Genomic DNA, 16,202 nt, shown 5'->3' with positions numbered 1-16,202 from the left:
AACAGCAAAATAATAAGCATAGGGATTCAACTTAAAAGCTCATTATTATTCATGCAAAGAATAATTTGAGTATGGCTTTCAAAAACAACAATAAACTTAGATATTTCATAGTATCAGAAAAAGAAATTTAACAAAAAATAAATAAAAATACACCACGGGATACTGTTGAACAAACCTTTGTTGTTAAGGGTCGTTTAGGAGGTTTGTAACTTTTTTGGGAAAGCAAGAAAAGGATGACCACAAGGAGAAAAACCTCGATAAACAAGTGTCCTTCAAACACAAGGCAATAACGAAGGAAAAAATCAAATTGATCAATCTCATTGGTAATAAAATATATTGTGCACTCTGATAAGTTTTTAATAGAAGACAAAGAGAAGAAGGAAAAGAGGATTCTAACCCCACTTCTCAAAAAAAAGAGAGAGAGAGAGGCTTCCAATCTAGGTTTTGATTAATTTCAATGCAAGCTTCAAATATTTTTATACAATCAACAAATCATAAATCTTTACATTAGCAAAAACAGTGTTTGCAGAATAAACTAAAGCAGCAAAAAAATCTGTAAAGCCAAAAGGGCTTGCCCCTGCAGCAAGGAGCTTTTAATTAATGTCAGAGCTTGAGGAAGAACTTTGTTTCTGACAGCTAGACCAACACTAGGACTGGACCTCTTGTCACTCATTAACGTGTAGCAGAGTTCAAGGGCAAGAGCTGTCATATGTAAATCAGAATCACTAATTAGTCTCGAGAGTTCTACAATAATAACTTCATATGCAAAAGAACCAATCTTATCACCATATGCAACTATAAGTGAATTTAAGGTTCCTAAGGTTGCCTGCCTTAGTGCTCGATTTGCTTTCTGTAGAAATGCAGCCAACTCTGCTATTACATGCTCCAGAACACAACAGATCCACCCGAAGTGGAGAAGCAGCAGTGACAGCAAATGCCTTGACAGCTGTAAGACGAGTTATCTCATTTCCCAGCTGTTCAACAAATTTACAAATAGTTAACAATTCAACCGGAAATATTAAGGCAAAAATAAAGAATATTAAATATAAAAATAACAAAAAGTTAAGGTGAAATCTAGCTTCATACAGAATATGTTAATAAAGTTGCATAAAAATCCAATCACAGGCATTATCATAAAAAGAATGCTCTTTTTGTTTAGCACAAGCACATCAAGTATCTCTAGTTAAGACAGATATATCAAGCAAATCGAAAATATTATGAAAAGTAGTTGAGTTCTTAATTACAATGAATACAATTTAATTTTAGATGTCTACACTGCATTGAAGGAAATCTCTTTTTCAATTCAACCCACACTTTCATAATACAGTATTCAGATACTAACAACTTAAACTCTACTACTAACCACTTGAACAAATTATTCAAATACCAATTTAAGATACATTATTCAATAAGAAAATAACAAAACATTAAAAAATCACACAATTTGAACATCTAGTAATAAATTCTTAGATTAATGTATTTGGATATAAATTATATCTAAGTACAATGATATTCTAGATTTTCAAAGTGACAAATGTAAGGGAATGAAGTGGAAAAGTAAGGTTCCATCCAAATTACAAAGTGAGTTTTGCTTTCTTCTCGGAATAAATCAGTTTCAAGTTTCCTGGACCAACTTCAATTGTATCCTTCTGATTCCTTGATTTATATGGTGTATATGTATCTGAAATAGTAGCTGCAATAGCAGTAAAATCAATAATTTTATCAGTTATCACATACAAAAACTTTTTCTTAGTTGCTTTTATAAGCATGACTCATCATGTTCTGAGAATTGGATCACCCATGAGGATTAACATGCTTGTTTAGCTTTAGATACATAGTAAGTGCTAAAACCGAGTGGCGGGACAGTAGCCGAAAATGCAAGCCAGTATTTAGGTTTTTTAATGACATAGGGAGAGGAAGAAAAGGGATCCATAAATTGAAAAGGCATAATGATTAAATAACCTCCAAGCGTTGAGGCAGCGTCTTGCGTGACGGAGGCAGAAGCATCTTGCGTGCGGCGGCTTTGTCTTGTGCGGTGGCAGCAGCTGGTGCACGGTGGTGGCAGTAGGTTGCGGCGGTGGCGGCGGAGGCGTGTTGCGGCGGCGAGGATATGCGAACAAGATTTACAGCAGATGAAGAGGATGAGAGAAAGGCAGAAATTGAAATTGGATGAAAACCTAGCAAACCTTCTCTTCTCTGAATGCTTCTAATCTGAAATAAAAAAAGGGAAAAAGTTAAAAACCCAAAATTTTGAGGGATCAAATCTAATTAGTAATTTCTAAAAAAAATGGAGTATATTTTGTAATTATTTTAATGCAGGCTAATGATACTCCTACAAAAAATTAGGAGTAAGGAATCCATGGCCTTTTTAAAGTTTTTGAATTTTTTACTTCTATTTTATGTGGAAGTACCGTTAACCAACACTAAAATATTTATAAAAAATTATTTTATTTAGAAAATAAGTAATTAAATATTAATTTTTCTGTAATTTTTTTATTTTATTTCCAGATTCAAAGACGAGATTTTTAGCTCTATTAAGTTTTTGCCTCTTTTACTCAATTATTTATTTTATGTTCTTCTCTATTTATAGTCTCGTTCATTTTCTTATTTTCTTTTTGTATTGTACTTGTTCTCTGATTTTTGACACCACAATACGTTTTTGCTGCTGTTGTTACACTCGAATTAACCACATTGGCAGCTTTTATCATCCAAATTAAGGCTAGGGCTCCTTGTCGAAGTGAGCGATTGACAAAGCATAATCAGATAATTGGTATTTTGTGCTAACTTCCTGCTCTTTGCTTCAAGATTTTAGCATAGACTATAGGCTATAGTATTAGTATTGTAAAATAACCTAAACATTCTTAAGACTAAATGATCATAAATTGTTTTATTAAAATTTCACTATATATTCTTCTTTGACTCTAAGACCATAGTTGTAAAAACCGGACCGAACCGGCCGGTTCGACCGAAAAACCGGTGAACCGGACCTAAAACCGGTCCGGTTGAGTGATGTAACCGGATAAGGAATAGAACCGTTTTGAACCGGGTTGAACTGGCTGATTTTGATAAAAATCGGAAAACCGGCGGTTTCTGGTTAACCGATCGGTTCAGGAATTTTTTTTTAATCTTTTTCCAAAACGACGTCGTTTTGGTTTATTTAAAAAAAAAAGAAAAGCCCTACGGGCTACCACCCCCACGCCCCACCCGATCCCAATTTGCAGTTCCAGTTTCCCTCCCCTTTTGGCTATTCCCCCAACCCTAACGGCGAAATGGCGAAACCCTACCAGCCCTCCGCCAGTCCGCCACCCTCACCTCACTCACCCAGCCCCCAGCCCGTCATCCTCTTCGTCTCACCGGCGGTCTGAGCTCTGAAGAAACCAACTCAACCAACTCAGCCCGTCATCCTCTCCGAACAGCAGACCCGCCACCCGTGAACTCGCCGGTCAGCCGTCGCGCGCAGTCAAACTCGCCATTCCAGCACCGTCGCCCTCGCTCAGTCGCCCTCCCCGTCGCCCTTCTGCTCTAGTGCTACTGCTCTGTGACTCTGTCAACAGGTAAGCTCCACTGCTCCAATTCTGTAATCTGCTTCTGCTCTGTTCTGCACTTGAAGTTTAATGATTGTTGTGTGAAATACATTACACTCTGCTCTGTTCTGTTACTGTAAGTTCTGTTAAGCTGAATTTCCTTGTTGAATATGCTTGTTGAAATTTGAAACTGTTGAATACATTACACTTGAATATGCTTGTTGAATTTCCTTGTTGAATATGCTTGTTGAATTTCCTTGTAAATTTACTGTTGGATTAGGACATGAAATATGAAACTGTTGGCTGTTGCATTTTTCATGTTATGTAAATCAAATTTTTCATGTAAATCAATTTATGTTTTGTTGATTTGTACTGGAAATATGAAACTGTTGGATTATATGCTTGATTTGAATCTATGAAATATGAATTTGCTTGTCTTGCTGAATAGGGAATTTAACTATTTAAGAATTTAAGGTTGCTGTCTTGCTGAGTAGGGAATAGGAACTAGGGAATTTAGGATTGCTATTGTTTTATAATTTTGCGGTTTTACTACTCCATATTCTTTTAGAATGGCTTCTGTGAATACACCATCAGAAACACCATATTCGCAAGAACAAGCATCAACTCCTGATGCATCAATCGAAACCCAAAAAAACAATAATAGAGCAAAAACCGATCCTGCATGGGGTCATTGTAAACAAGTTGTGGAGTCTGGAAAAACAATTCTGCTATGCATATATTGTGAGAAGCTTATTAGGGGTGGAGGAATTCATCGGTTTACACTTTATTTGGCTGGAAAAGGAGGAGATATTGAGTCTTGTCGAAAGGTGCCAGCTGCAGTGAGACACCAATTCCATGAAAGTATTGAAGAGCTTCGAAGCAAGAAAAGAAAAACTCAAGAACAATATGTCGAAAGTTATAATGCTTGTGATGATGTTGAAAGAGAATTTGACGAGATCGAACGTAATGAGATGCAACAACAACAAAAATCCAGGGTTCCAACACCTATCTCTAGAAAAGGAAAACAAGTCAAAGGTTTACAATCCTATTTTCCATCGGCAACAACACCCGGAGCTCAACCAACTATCAAAAGCGTTCTTCAAAGCAAAGAAATTGTGGAGAAGTGTGATATTGCTATTGCGAAATGGATGGTGGATGCCTCTGTTCCATTTAATGCGGTTAATTCAGCTTACTATCAGCCAATGATTGATGCTATTGCAAGCATGGGTGCATGGTATAAAGGGCCAAGTTATCCAAGAGTCTGTGGGTATTTGTTGAGTAAATTAGTTGAGGATGTGAGGAAGATGATTGATGGTTATCGTGAGATTTGGAAGCAAACTGGATGCACTATTATGGCCGATGGATAGACTGATCGTTGTAGGCGTACTTTGATTAATTTTTTAGTTTATTGTCCTAAAGGAACTATTTTTCTAAAGTTAGTTGATGCTTCTAATATCTCAAAAACTGTTGAAAATTTGTTTAAGTCGTTTAGGGATGTTGTATTGTTTGTTGGTCCTGAGAATGTTGTGCATATTGTAACGGACAATGCTGCAAACTATGTTGCTGCGGGATGATTGTTGGAGGCTGAGTTTCCTAAATTGTATTGGTCCCCTTGTGCAGCTCATTGTGTTAATCTGATGTTTCAAGATATTGGGAAGTTGCAAGAAGTGAGTCAAACTGTGTCACAAGCTTCACTGATCACTAAGTATATCTATAATCATTGCTATCCACTGTTCTTGATGAGAAAGTTTACAGGTGGCGGGAAATACTTCGTCCAGCTCCAACTCGGTTTGCTACTAATTTCATTGCTTTGCAAAGTATTTTAGCTCAAAAGGATCCTCTGAGAGCTATGGTGACTTCTAAAGAATTTACAAGCTCAGCTTACTCCAAAGAAGCCAAAGCTAAGAAATTTGTGGATCAAGTCTTGGATTCTAAATTTTGGAGTCAATGCACTGATATTGTTAAGCTTACTTCGCCACTTGTTCATGTTTTACGTATTGTGGATAGTGAAGACAGACCTGCCATGGGTTATCTTTATCAAGCTATTTATAAGGCTAGAGAAGAAATGGTGAGGAGGTTTCAGAAAAGAAAGAAGGTTGTTGATCCTTATCTGAAGATTTTGGATACCCGTTGGGATGCACAACTTAAGAGAAATCTTCATGCCGCTGGTTATTGGTTAAATCCAGCTTTTCGATTTAATGCTGGAGAATTTGAAAATCACAAAGAAACGATTTCTGGCTTGTTGGATGTCATTGAGAAGTATGCTTATGATGATCCTGTATTGAATTCTAAGCTGACAAGTGAGAAGAGGATCTTTAAGAATGCTGAGAAAGATTTTGGAAGACCTTCTGCAATACGTGAACGAACCACTGTTATGCCAGGTGAAATTTCTTCATAAATTTGGTCTTTTACTATTGTGATGAATTTATTATGTGATATTTATGATTGTGATAAATTATTTATCTGTTTTTTATGTTAAGATCAATGGTGGGAATCTTATGGTTGTGGAGCACCAAATTTGCAAAAGTTGGCTATTCGTGTTTTAAGCCAGACTTGTAGCTCTTCAAGTTGTGAGCGTAACTGTAATATTTTTGAACACATTCACTCAAAGAAGAGGAATCGGCTAGAGCATCAAAAACTTAATGATCTTGTTTATGTTCATTACAACTTAAGGTTACAACAAAGGTACTTTCTTGATTGTTTTAAGTTGAAACTTGAAAGCATTATTTTAAAATCTTAATCATCACATGAGTAACGAAATATATTGATAACATAGGAACCAAATGAGAAACCAAGTTTATGATCCAATTTGTCTTGATGCATTTGAGGATCATTCGGAATGGATACTGGAAGATTCACCACCATTTTTAACTCCTGAAGAAATTGATGCTTTACGAAATGATCTTGCAAATATGTCTCTTCAATCACCTTTAGATGATTTAGGTATGCTTTTATTTATTTATGAATTTTGATCAACTATGATTTTTGTATGCCTTATAACATGTTCTATATTATTTTTTATCTTGATTTGTGAAACATTATCTATAATGCTAGATCAATTGGATTTGGAAGATGATCGGGAGGATGATGGAACTAATAATTCTGTGAAAAATGCAAATCAAAATGAAACCAATCAGGATGTAGCTCCACATTTGTCAGATGAAGAGCAACTTGCCGACTTCGAAATCACTCCTTGGATTTAGTTTATAAATTGTTATCCATATTGTGTTTAATTAAGATACTAATGTACTAGTACTAAGTACTAATTACTTTCATGCTTATCTTTGTATTAGTTATATTTAGACTTTGAAACTTGGTTGTCTTTAAAATGTTGGTGAAGAACTAACAATATGTATTTTGAATTTATTAAGTTTATGACTATTTTTAGTATTTTATATTTTTTATTAAAACCGGTTCAACCAACGGTTTATCGGTTGAACCAATAAACCAGTGAACTAGTAACCTGACCGGTTCGATCACCGGTCCGGTTCTTACAACTATGTTTGAGACTAACTATTTTTATCTTGAGCTGGCATAAAAAGGATTAGTTTAACTAAACAAATTGAATATCATTATATCGACTCAGAATAAAAAAACTAATGTGTAATAATTCTATTTTAGTTCTTTGTTTTGAAACTTGAATTTTGATAGAAAATAAAAAACCATTGTTATCCTTGAAAAAAAATTAATTGCTTCTTTGAATTCAATTGTTATATAATGTATTGTGTGATCATTTGTTATTATTTATTGGAATGATTTAAAAAAATCTTTCCCTTCAAAATATTGTTCAATATCTTTTCATCTTCTTTGCATTGAAGAGGAACTTGGAAGTGTGCTATATGATGATGAAGCCTTTAGATCACCTTAGAGTGAATAAGTGCTAATCTCAAATATGTATCTTGAAATATTATTTCTACAAGAGTCATTATCATCATCGATTAAGTTAAGAAAACAAACATGACCAAAGTAAATCCAGAGTTTTGAGAGCTGCAATTGATGGGTTTAGCCTTCAAATATGTGTTAGTTTTGAAATGAAATAATTACTCAAGGAATAAAAAATTTGAGTTTGGTGAAGCTGCTATTGTGATGTGAAGAAATAGCTTAATGTAACTTCATGCAAGGATTATAGGTACAATTTTTAAATAAATCTATGTAATGAGTTAATTCGAATATGTGTTCTTTTGGATGAACTTAAACCACTTTAGTGAATTGAGTAGCTTAAATTCAAAGCCACCATTGTTCCATTTTTAGCAAAGCCATATTGTTCACCCTTTTTGGGGTATTGACAATTGTTCATCAAGTTAAAATGCTACAAATTGTTTTTCTATTTTGTGTGTGTTGGAGAAAAGGGGAGGACTCATTCTAAAATTTTAAATGTCATACAAGTTAGTTCCTTCATAGTATTTTAAAATGATTTTACTATAAATTGATCCTTAATATAATTATTTATAAATGGGTAAAAATTATTCATCATAAAAATACAAATATAAGATCAAAATATCCAAAATAGGGATTAACTTAGGAGGGGATATATCGAGATTGTTAGAGTATAAATTAGAATCAATTTAGATCAATTAGTATCATTTATATTAATATAACATATCTCCTAACTCTTATAAATACCCTTGTACATTATACCTTTGTGATACACTCAATAATGCACCATTCTTTCTCTGTTTAATCTCTTGTTTCTAACATGGTATCAAGAGCATAGGTTCCTTTTTTTCTATAAAAATTCGTTCATAGCCCCTTTGTTTTCTCTTTCGATAGTGCTATTTGCCCTCCATTTTCGATCTTTTTCCGATGCTTTGATTCGTCACCGCCACCACCAGCGTGTTCATCTCGTTGTCAAAATTCCAACGCCTCCAGACTCGCCACCTGAAGACCGGTGTGCGCTTCAGGTTCTCCTCTCTTCAGATGCCATCCAGCACTGTTGGATCCATGGTGTACGAAGTTGTGATCTCAATGGCGTCAACAACTTGGTACGCACAATTGTAATATCACTCTTTTTCACAACTTCGCACAACTAACCAGCAAGTGCACTGGGTCGTCCAAGTAATAAACCTTACGTGAGTAAGGGTCGATCCCACGGAGATTGTCGGCTTGAAGCAAGCTATGGTCACCTTGTAAATCTCAGTCAGGCAGATTCAAATGGTTATGAAATTTTGATAATTAAAAGATAAATAAACATAAAATAAAGATAGAGATACTTATGTAAATCATTGGTGAGAATTTCAGATAAGTGTATGGAGATGCCTCATTCCTTTTGAATCTCTGTTTTCCTATTGCCTTCATCCAATCCTTCATACTCCTTTCCATGGCAAGCTATATGTAGGGCGTCACTGTTGTCAATGGCTACTTCCCATCCTCTCAGTGAAAAAGGTCCTCTACGGTTTCCCACATGGCTAATCAGTTGTTGGTTCTCGATCGTGTAGGAATAGGATTTACTATCCTTTTGTGTCTGTCACCATGCCCTACAGTCGCGAGTTTGAAGCTCGTCACAGTCATCCCATCCCAGATCCTACTTGGAATACCACAGACAAGGTTTAGACTTTCCGGATCTCAAGAATACTGCCAATGGATTCTAGCTTTCGCAGGTAGAACGGAAGTGTTTGTCAGGCACGCATTCATAAGTGAGAATGGTGATGAGTGTCACGGATCATCACATTCATCAGGTTGAAGTGCGAATGAATATCTTAGAATAAGAATAAGTATGAATTGAATAGAAAACAGTAGTACTTTGTATTAATACTCGAGGAACAGTAGAGCTCCACACCTTAATCTATGGTGTGTAGAAACTCCACCGTTGAAAATACATAAGAACAAGGTCTAGGCATGGCCGAGAGGCCAGCCTCCAAAACGTGATCAAGGGATCAAAAGGTAATCCAAAGATGTCTAATACAATAGTAAAAAGTTCTATTTATACTAAACTAGTTACTAGGGTTACAGAAATAGGTAAATGATACAGAAATCCACTTTCAGGCCCACTTGGTGTGTGCTTGGGCTGAGCATTGAAGCTTTCACGTGTAGAGGTCTTTCTTGGAGTTAAACGCCAGTTTGTAACTTGTTTCTGGCGTTAAACGCCGGTTTGCATCGTCTAAACTCGGGCAAAGTATGGACTATTATATATTGCTGGAAAGCCCTAGATGTCGACTTTCCAGCGCAATTGAGAGCGCGCAATTTGACTTCTGTATCTCCAAAATATCCATTTCGAGTGAAGGGAGGTCAGAATCCAATAGCATCAGCAGTCCTTTGTCAGCCTCTGAATCAGATTTTTGCTCAGGTCCCTCAATTTTAGCCAGAAAATACCTGAAATCACAGAAAAATACAGAAACTCATAGTAAAGTCAAAAAATGTGAATTTTTCTTAAAAACTAATAAAAATATACTAGAAAGTAACTAAATCATACTAAAAACTATGTAAAAATAATGCCAAAAAGCGTATAAATTATCCGCTCATCACAACACCAAACTTAAATTGTTGCTTGTCCCCAAGCAACTGAAAACAAAATAGGATAAAAAGAAGTGAATATACAATGAATCCTATAATATCAATAAAACTTAGTCCCAATTAGATGAGCGGGGCTAGTAGCTTTTTACTTCTGAACAGTTTTGGCATCTCACTTTTTCCTTTTAAGTTCAGAATGATTGACATCTATAGGGAACTTAGAATTTTAGATAGTGTTATTGATTCTCCTAGTTAAGTATGTTGATTCTTGAACACATCTACTTTATGAGTATTGGCCGTGGCCCTAAGCACTTTGTTTTCTAATATTACCACCGGATACATAAATGCCACAGACACATAACTGGGTGAACCTTTTCAGATTGTGACTCAGCTTTGCTAAAGTCCCCAGTTAGAGGTGTCCAGAGTTCTTAAGCACTATCTTTTTGCTTTGGATCACGACTTTAACCACTCAGTCTCAAGCTTTTCACTTGGACCTTCATGACACAAGCACATGGTTAGGGACAACTTGATTTAGCCGCTTAGGCTTGGATTTTATTTCCTTGGGTCCTCCTATCCATTAATACTCAAAGCCTTGGATCTTTTTTACCCTTGCCTTTCGGTTTTAAGGGCTATTGGCTTTTTCTGCTTACTTTTTCTTTTTCTTTCTTTTTCTTTTAATTTTTACCACTTTTTTTCTTTTTCATTGCTTTTTCTTGCTTCAAGAATCAATTTCATGATTTTTCAGATTATCAATAACATTTCTCTTTGTTCATCATTCTTTCAAGAGCCAACAATTTTAACATTCATAAATTTCACTATAAAAAATATGCACCGTTCAAGCATTCATTCAGAAAACAAAAAGTATTGCCACCACATTAAAATAATTAAACTAATTTCATGATAAAATTTGAAATCCAAGTACTTCTTGTTCTTTTGTAATTAAGCACATTTTTCATTTAAGAGAGATGAAGAATTCATGGAATTATTCATAGCTTTAAGACATAGACACTAGACAATAATGATCATGTAATGAAGACACAAACATAGATGACACAATAAGCATAAAAAACGAAAACAGAAAAATAGATAGACAAGGAGATTAAGGAATGAGTTCACCTTAGTGAGGGTGGTGTCTTCCTCTTGAAGAACCAATGGTGCGCCTAAGCTCCTCTATGTCTCTTCCTTGCCTTTGTTGCTCCTCCCTCACAGCTCTTTGATCTTCTCTAATCTCATGGAGAATGATGGAGTGCTCTTAGTGCTCCACCCTTAGTTGGTCCATGTTGTAACTCAAGCTTTTCAAGGAGGTGTTGAGTTGTTCCCAATAGTTGTTTAGAGGAAATTGCATCCCTTGAGGCATCTCAGGAAATTCTTGATGAGGATCTTCCTTATGCTCTTGTTGAGATCCATGAATGGGCTCTCTTGTTTGCTCCATCCTTTTCTTAGTGATGGGCTTGTCCTCTTCAATGAGGATGTCTCCTTCTATGTCAATCCCAGCCAAATTGCATAGATGACAAATGAGATGAGGAAAGGCTAACCTTGCCAAAATAGAGGACTTGTCATCCACCTTGTAGAGTTCTAGAGGTATGATCTCATGAACTTCCACTTTCTCCCCAATCATGATGCTATGGATCATGATGGCCTGATCCACAGTCACTTCAGATCGGTTGCTAGTAGGAATGATGGAGCGTTGGATGAACTCCAACCAACCTCTAGCCACAGGCTTAAGGTCCGGTCTTCTCAATTGAACCGGATTGCCTCTTGAGTCTCTTTTCCATTGAGCTCCTTCCACACATATGTCCATGAGGACTTGGTCCAACCTTTGATCAAAGTTGACCCTTCTAGTGTAGGGGCATGCGTTTTCTTGCATAATTGGCAAGTGGAACGTCAACCTTACATTTTCCGGACTGAAATCTAAGTATTTTCCCCGAACCATTGTAAGCCAATTCTTTGGATTTGGGTTCATACTTTGATCATGGTTTCTAGTGATCCATGCATTAGCATACAACTCTTGAACCATTAAGATTCCGACTTGTTGAATGGGGTTGGCAAGAACTTCCCAACCTCTTCTTCGGATCTCATGTCGGATCTTCGAATACTCATTTTTCTTGAGCATGAAAGGGACCTCAAGAATCACTTTCTTCTTGGCTACAACTTCATAGAAGTGGTCTTGATGGACCTTTGAGATGAATCTCTCCATCTCCCATGACTCGGAGGTGGAAGCTTTTGCCTTCTCTTTCCTCTTTCTAAAGGTTTCTCCGACTTTAGGTGCCATAAATGGTTATGGAAAAACAAAAAGCAATGCTTTTACTATACCAAACTTAAAAGGTTTGCTCGTCTTTGAGCAAAAGAAGAAAAAAAGAAGGGGAAAAAGAAGAAAAATAGAGGAGATTGAGGGAGAAGTGAATTCGGCCAAGATGGTGGAAAGGTGTATGTGTTTGTGTGAATATGAAGGAGTAGTGAGGGGTTTATATAGGGGTGAGGGGAGGGTTAAGATTCGGTCATTAAGGTTGGGTTTGGGAAGGAAAAGTGTTTGAATTTGAAAGTGAGGTAGGTGGGGTTTTTGGGGAAGAGGTATGAAGGTGATTGGTGAAGAGAATATAGGGAAGAGGATATGATTTGATTGGTGAGGGGTATTTGGGGAAGAGTTTGTGGGAGGGTAGGTGGGGATCCTGTGGGGTTCACAGATCCTGAGGGGTCAAGGATGTATCATCCCTGCTCCGATTAGGCATACAAAACGCCCTTGCTATGCAATCCTGGCATTTAACGCCAGATTGCTGCTTGTTTCTGGCGTTAAACGGCAGCTTTTATTCCTTTCCTGGTGTTAAACGCCAGGCTGTAACCTGTTTCTGGCATTTCACGCCAAATTGTTGCTTCTTTCTGGCGTTTAACACCAGTCTAGTGCTTGTTTCTGGCGTTTAACGCCCAGAATGGTGCCAGACTGGGCATTAAATGCCCATTCTGCTACCCTTACTGGTGTTTAAATGCCAGTAAGTTTCTCCTCCAGGGTGTGCTATTTTTTATGCTATTTTATTTTTCTTGAATTTTTGCAATTGATTTTGTGACTCCACATGATCATCAACCTAAAAAAAAGGAAATAACATGAAATAACATAGATAAATAAAAATTGGGTTGCCTCCCAATAAGCACTTCTTTAACGTCAATAGCTTGACAGTGGACTCTCATGGAACCTCACAGATATTCAGAGCATTGTTGGGACCTCCCAACACCAAACTTAGAGTTTGGTTATGGGGGCTTTGTTTGACTTTGTATTGAGAGAAGCTTTTCTTGCTTCCTCTCTATGGTTACAGAGGGAGATCCTTGAGTTTTAAATATAAGGTAGTCCTCATTCAGTTGAAGGACCAACTCTCCTCTGTCCATATCAATCACAGCTTTTGCTGTGGCTAGGAAGGGTCTTCCAAGGATGATGGAATCATTCTCATCCTTCCCAGTGTCTAGGATTATGAAATCAGCAGGGATGTAAAGGCCTTTGACCTTTACTAACACGTCCTCTACTTGTCCATAAGCCTTTTTCATGGATTTGTCTGCCATTTCTAATGAGAATTTGGTAGCCTGTACTTCAAAGATTTCCAGTTTCTCTATTACAGAGAGTGGCATTAAATTTATGCCTGACCCCAGGTCACACAGAGCCTTCTCAAAGGTCATGGTGCCTATGAGACAGGGAATTAGGAATTTACCAGGATCCTATTTCTTTTGAGGTAAAGTGTGCTGAACCCAGGTATTTAGTTCATTAATGAGCAATGGAGGCTCATCCTCCCAAGTCTCATTACCGAATAGTTTGGCATTCAGCTTCATGATTACTTCTAAATACTGGGCAACTTGCCCTTCAACAATGTCTTCATCTTCTTCAGAAGATGAATAGTCATCAGAGCTCATGAATGGTAAAAGGAGGTTCAATGGAATCTCTATGGTCTCTAGATAAGCCTCAGATTCCTTCGGTCCCTCAAAAGGGAACTCCTTATTGGTCAGTGAACATCCCAGAAGGTCTTCCTCACTAGGAATCACTGCCTTTCCACTCTCTCCAGGTTCGGCCATGTTATTCACAGTTATGGCCTTGCACTCTCTTTTGGGATTCTCTTCTGTATTGCTTGGGAGAGTACTATGAGGAGTTTCAGTGACTCTTTTACTCAGCTGGCCCACTTCTGCCTCCAAATTTCTAATGGAGGACCTTGTTTTATTCATTAAACTTAGAGTGGTCTTAGATAGATCAGAGACTATGTTTGTAAGCTAGAGGGACTCTGCTCAGAATTCTCTGTCTGTTGTTGAGAAGATGATGGAAAACGCTTGCTGTTGCTAAACCTATTTCTTCCACCATTATTAAAGCCTTGTTGAGGCTTTTGTTGATCCTTCCATGAGAAATTTGGATGATTTCTCCATGAGGGATTATAGGTGTTTCCATAGGCTTCACCCATGTAATTCACCTCTGCCATTACAGAGTTCTCAGGATCATAAGCTTCTTCTTCAGAAGATGCTTTTTTAGTACTGTTGGATGTATTTTGCCATCCATTCAGACTCTGAGAAATCATATTGACTTGTTGAGTTAACATTTTGTTCTGAGCCAATATGGCATTCAGAGCATCAATTTCAAGAACTCCATTCCTTTGAGGCGTCCCATTACTTACAGGATTCCTTTCAGAAGTGTACATGAACTGGTTATTTGCAACCATGTTAATGAGTTCCTGAGCTTCTGCAGGCGTTTTCTTTAGGTGAATAGATCTACCTGCAGAATGGTCCAATGACATCTTACACAATTCAGACAGACCATCATAAAATATATTCAGGATGGTCCATTCTGAAAGCATGTCAGAAGGACACTTTTTGGTCAGTTACTTGTATCTCTCCCAAGCTTCATAGAGAAATTCACCTTCTTTCTGTCTGAAGGTTTGAACATCCACTCTAAGCTTACTCAGCTTTTGAGGAGGAAAGAACTTGGCTAAGAAAGCCGTGACCAGCTTATCCCAAGAGTTCAGGCTATCTTTAGGTTGAGAGTCCAACCATATTCTAGCTCAGTCTCTTACAGCAAAAGGAAAAAGCATAAGCCTGTAGACCTCGGGATCAACCCCATTGGTCTTAACAATATCACAGATCTGCAAGAATTCAGTTAAGAACTGAAAAGGATCTTCTGATGGAAGTCCATGAAACTTGTAATTCTATTGCATCAGAGAAACTAATTGAGGCTTTAGCTCAAAATTATTTGCTCCAATGGCAGGAATTAAGATGCTTCTTCCATGTAAGTTGGAATTTGGTGCAGTAAAGTCACCAAGCATCTTCCTTGCATTGTTGTTGGGTTCGGCCATGTCTCTTTCTTTTTCGAGATTCTCTGTAAGGTTTTCTCTGGATTGTTGTGCTTTAGCTTCTCTTAGCTTTTTCTTCAGAGTCCTTTTAGGTTCAGAATCTGCTTCAACAAGAATGTCTTTGTCCTTGCTCCTGCTCATATGAAAAAGAAGAGAATAGAAAAGAAGAGGAATCCTCTATGTCACAGTATAGAGATTCCTTTATGTGAGTAGAAGAAGAAAATAATAGAAGAAGGAGAAGAGAAAAAAATTTGAACACAGAGAGGCAGAGAAGGTTCGAATTTTAAGATAAAGAGAAGTGTTAGTAAATGAATAAATAAATAGAAAGAGATGAGAGATGGGAGAAAATTCGAGTTTTAATTAAGAGAGAAGGAAAATATTTTTATTTTTATTTTAATTATTAGTTAAAATTTGAAAATTAAGAAAAGGAATAAAATTAAAATTAAAATTTGAAACAATTAGTTAATTAAAAGAATTTTGAAAAAGAGGAAGGTGATTTTTGAAAATTAGAGAGAGAAAAGTAGTTAGGTGCTTTTGAAAAAGATAAGAAACAAACAAAAAGTCAATTAGTTAGTTGAAAGAGATTTGAAAATCAATTTTGAAAAGATAAGAAGTTAGAAAAGATTTTGAAAAAGATATGATTTGAAAAAAATATATGGTTGAAATTTATTTTGAAAAAGATTTGAAAAGGAAATTAAAAAGATTTGATTTTTAAAATTTAAATTGATTACTTGACTAACAAGAAACTAAAAGATGTGATTCTAGAATTTAAAGATTGAACCTTTCTTAACAAGAAAGTAACAAACTTCAAATTTTTGAATCAATCACATTAATTGTTAGTAAAGTTTTCGAAAATTATGAAATAAAATTAAGAAAAAGATTTTGAAAAACAATTTTAAAAATTTTCAAAAACATAAAA

The 16,202-nt window shown here is 36.4% G+C and overlaps 1 protein-coding gene and 1 non-coding gene across 2 annotated transcripts; both read left to right on the top strand.

The window, feature by feature from the left end:
• Window positions 1–4,093: 4,093 nt before the first annotated feature.
• On the top strand, window positions 4,094–5,098 carry LOC107474032 (uncharacterized). The gene is made up of 2 exons (XM_016093621.1): window positions 4,094–4,844; window positions 4,929–5,098. Exons 1-2 carry the CDS (start codon window positions 4,094–4,096, stop codon window positions 5,096–5,098), a joined length of 921 nt encoding a protein of 306 aa, XP_015949107.1.
• Window positions 5,099–14,785: 9,687 nt separating this feature from the next.
• LOC127745261 (small nucleolar RNA R71) lies at window positions 14,786–14,893 on the top strand. Its single transcript, XR_008006458.1, has one exon. It is a non-coding gene; the product is annotated as a small nucleolar RNA R71 (small nucleolar RNA).
• The last annotated feature ends 1,309 nt before the right edge of the window (window positions 14,894–16,202 follow it).

Source organism: Arachis duranensis, chromosome 2 (genome assembly GCF_000817695.3).
Source record: "Arachis duranensis cultivar V14167 chromosome 2, aradu.V14167.gnm2.J7QH, whole genome shotgun sequence".
NCBI classification, from domain to species: domain Eukaryota; kingdom Viridiplantae; phylum Streptophyta; class Magnoliopsida; order Fabales; family Fabaceae; genus Arachis; species Arachis duranensis.
This window is presented reverse-complemented; position numbering and strand designations above follow the sequence as displayed.

What these genes read in the sequence shown, in the direction of transcription:
- LOC107474032 (XM_016093621.1), top strand. Translation starts at nt 4,094, where the DNA reads ATGGCTTCTGTGAATACACCATCAGAAACACCATATTCGCAAGAACAA. An exon ending in GAAGATGATTGATGGTTATC is followed by an intron (nt 4,845 to 4,928) that starts GTGAGATTTGGA and finishes TTAATTTTTTAG; the next exon opens with TTTATTGTCCTAAAGGAACT.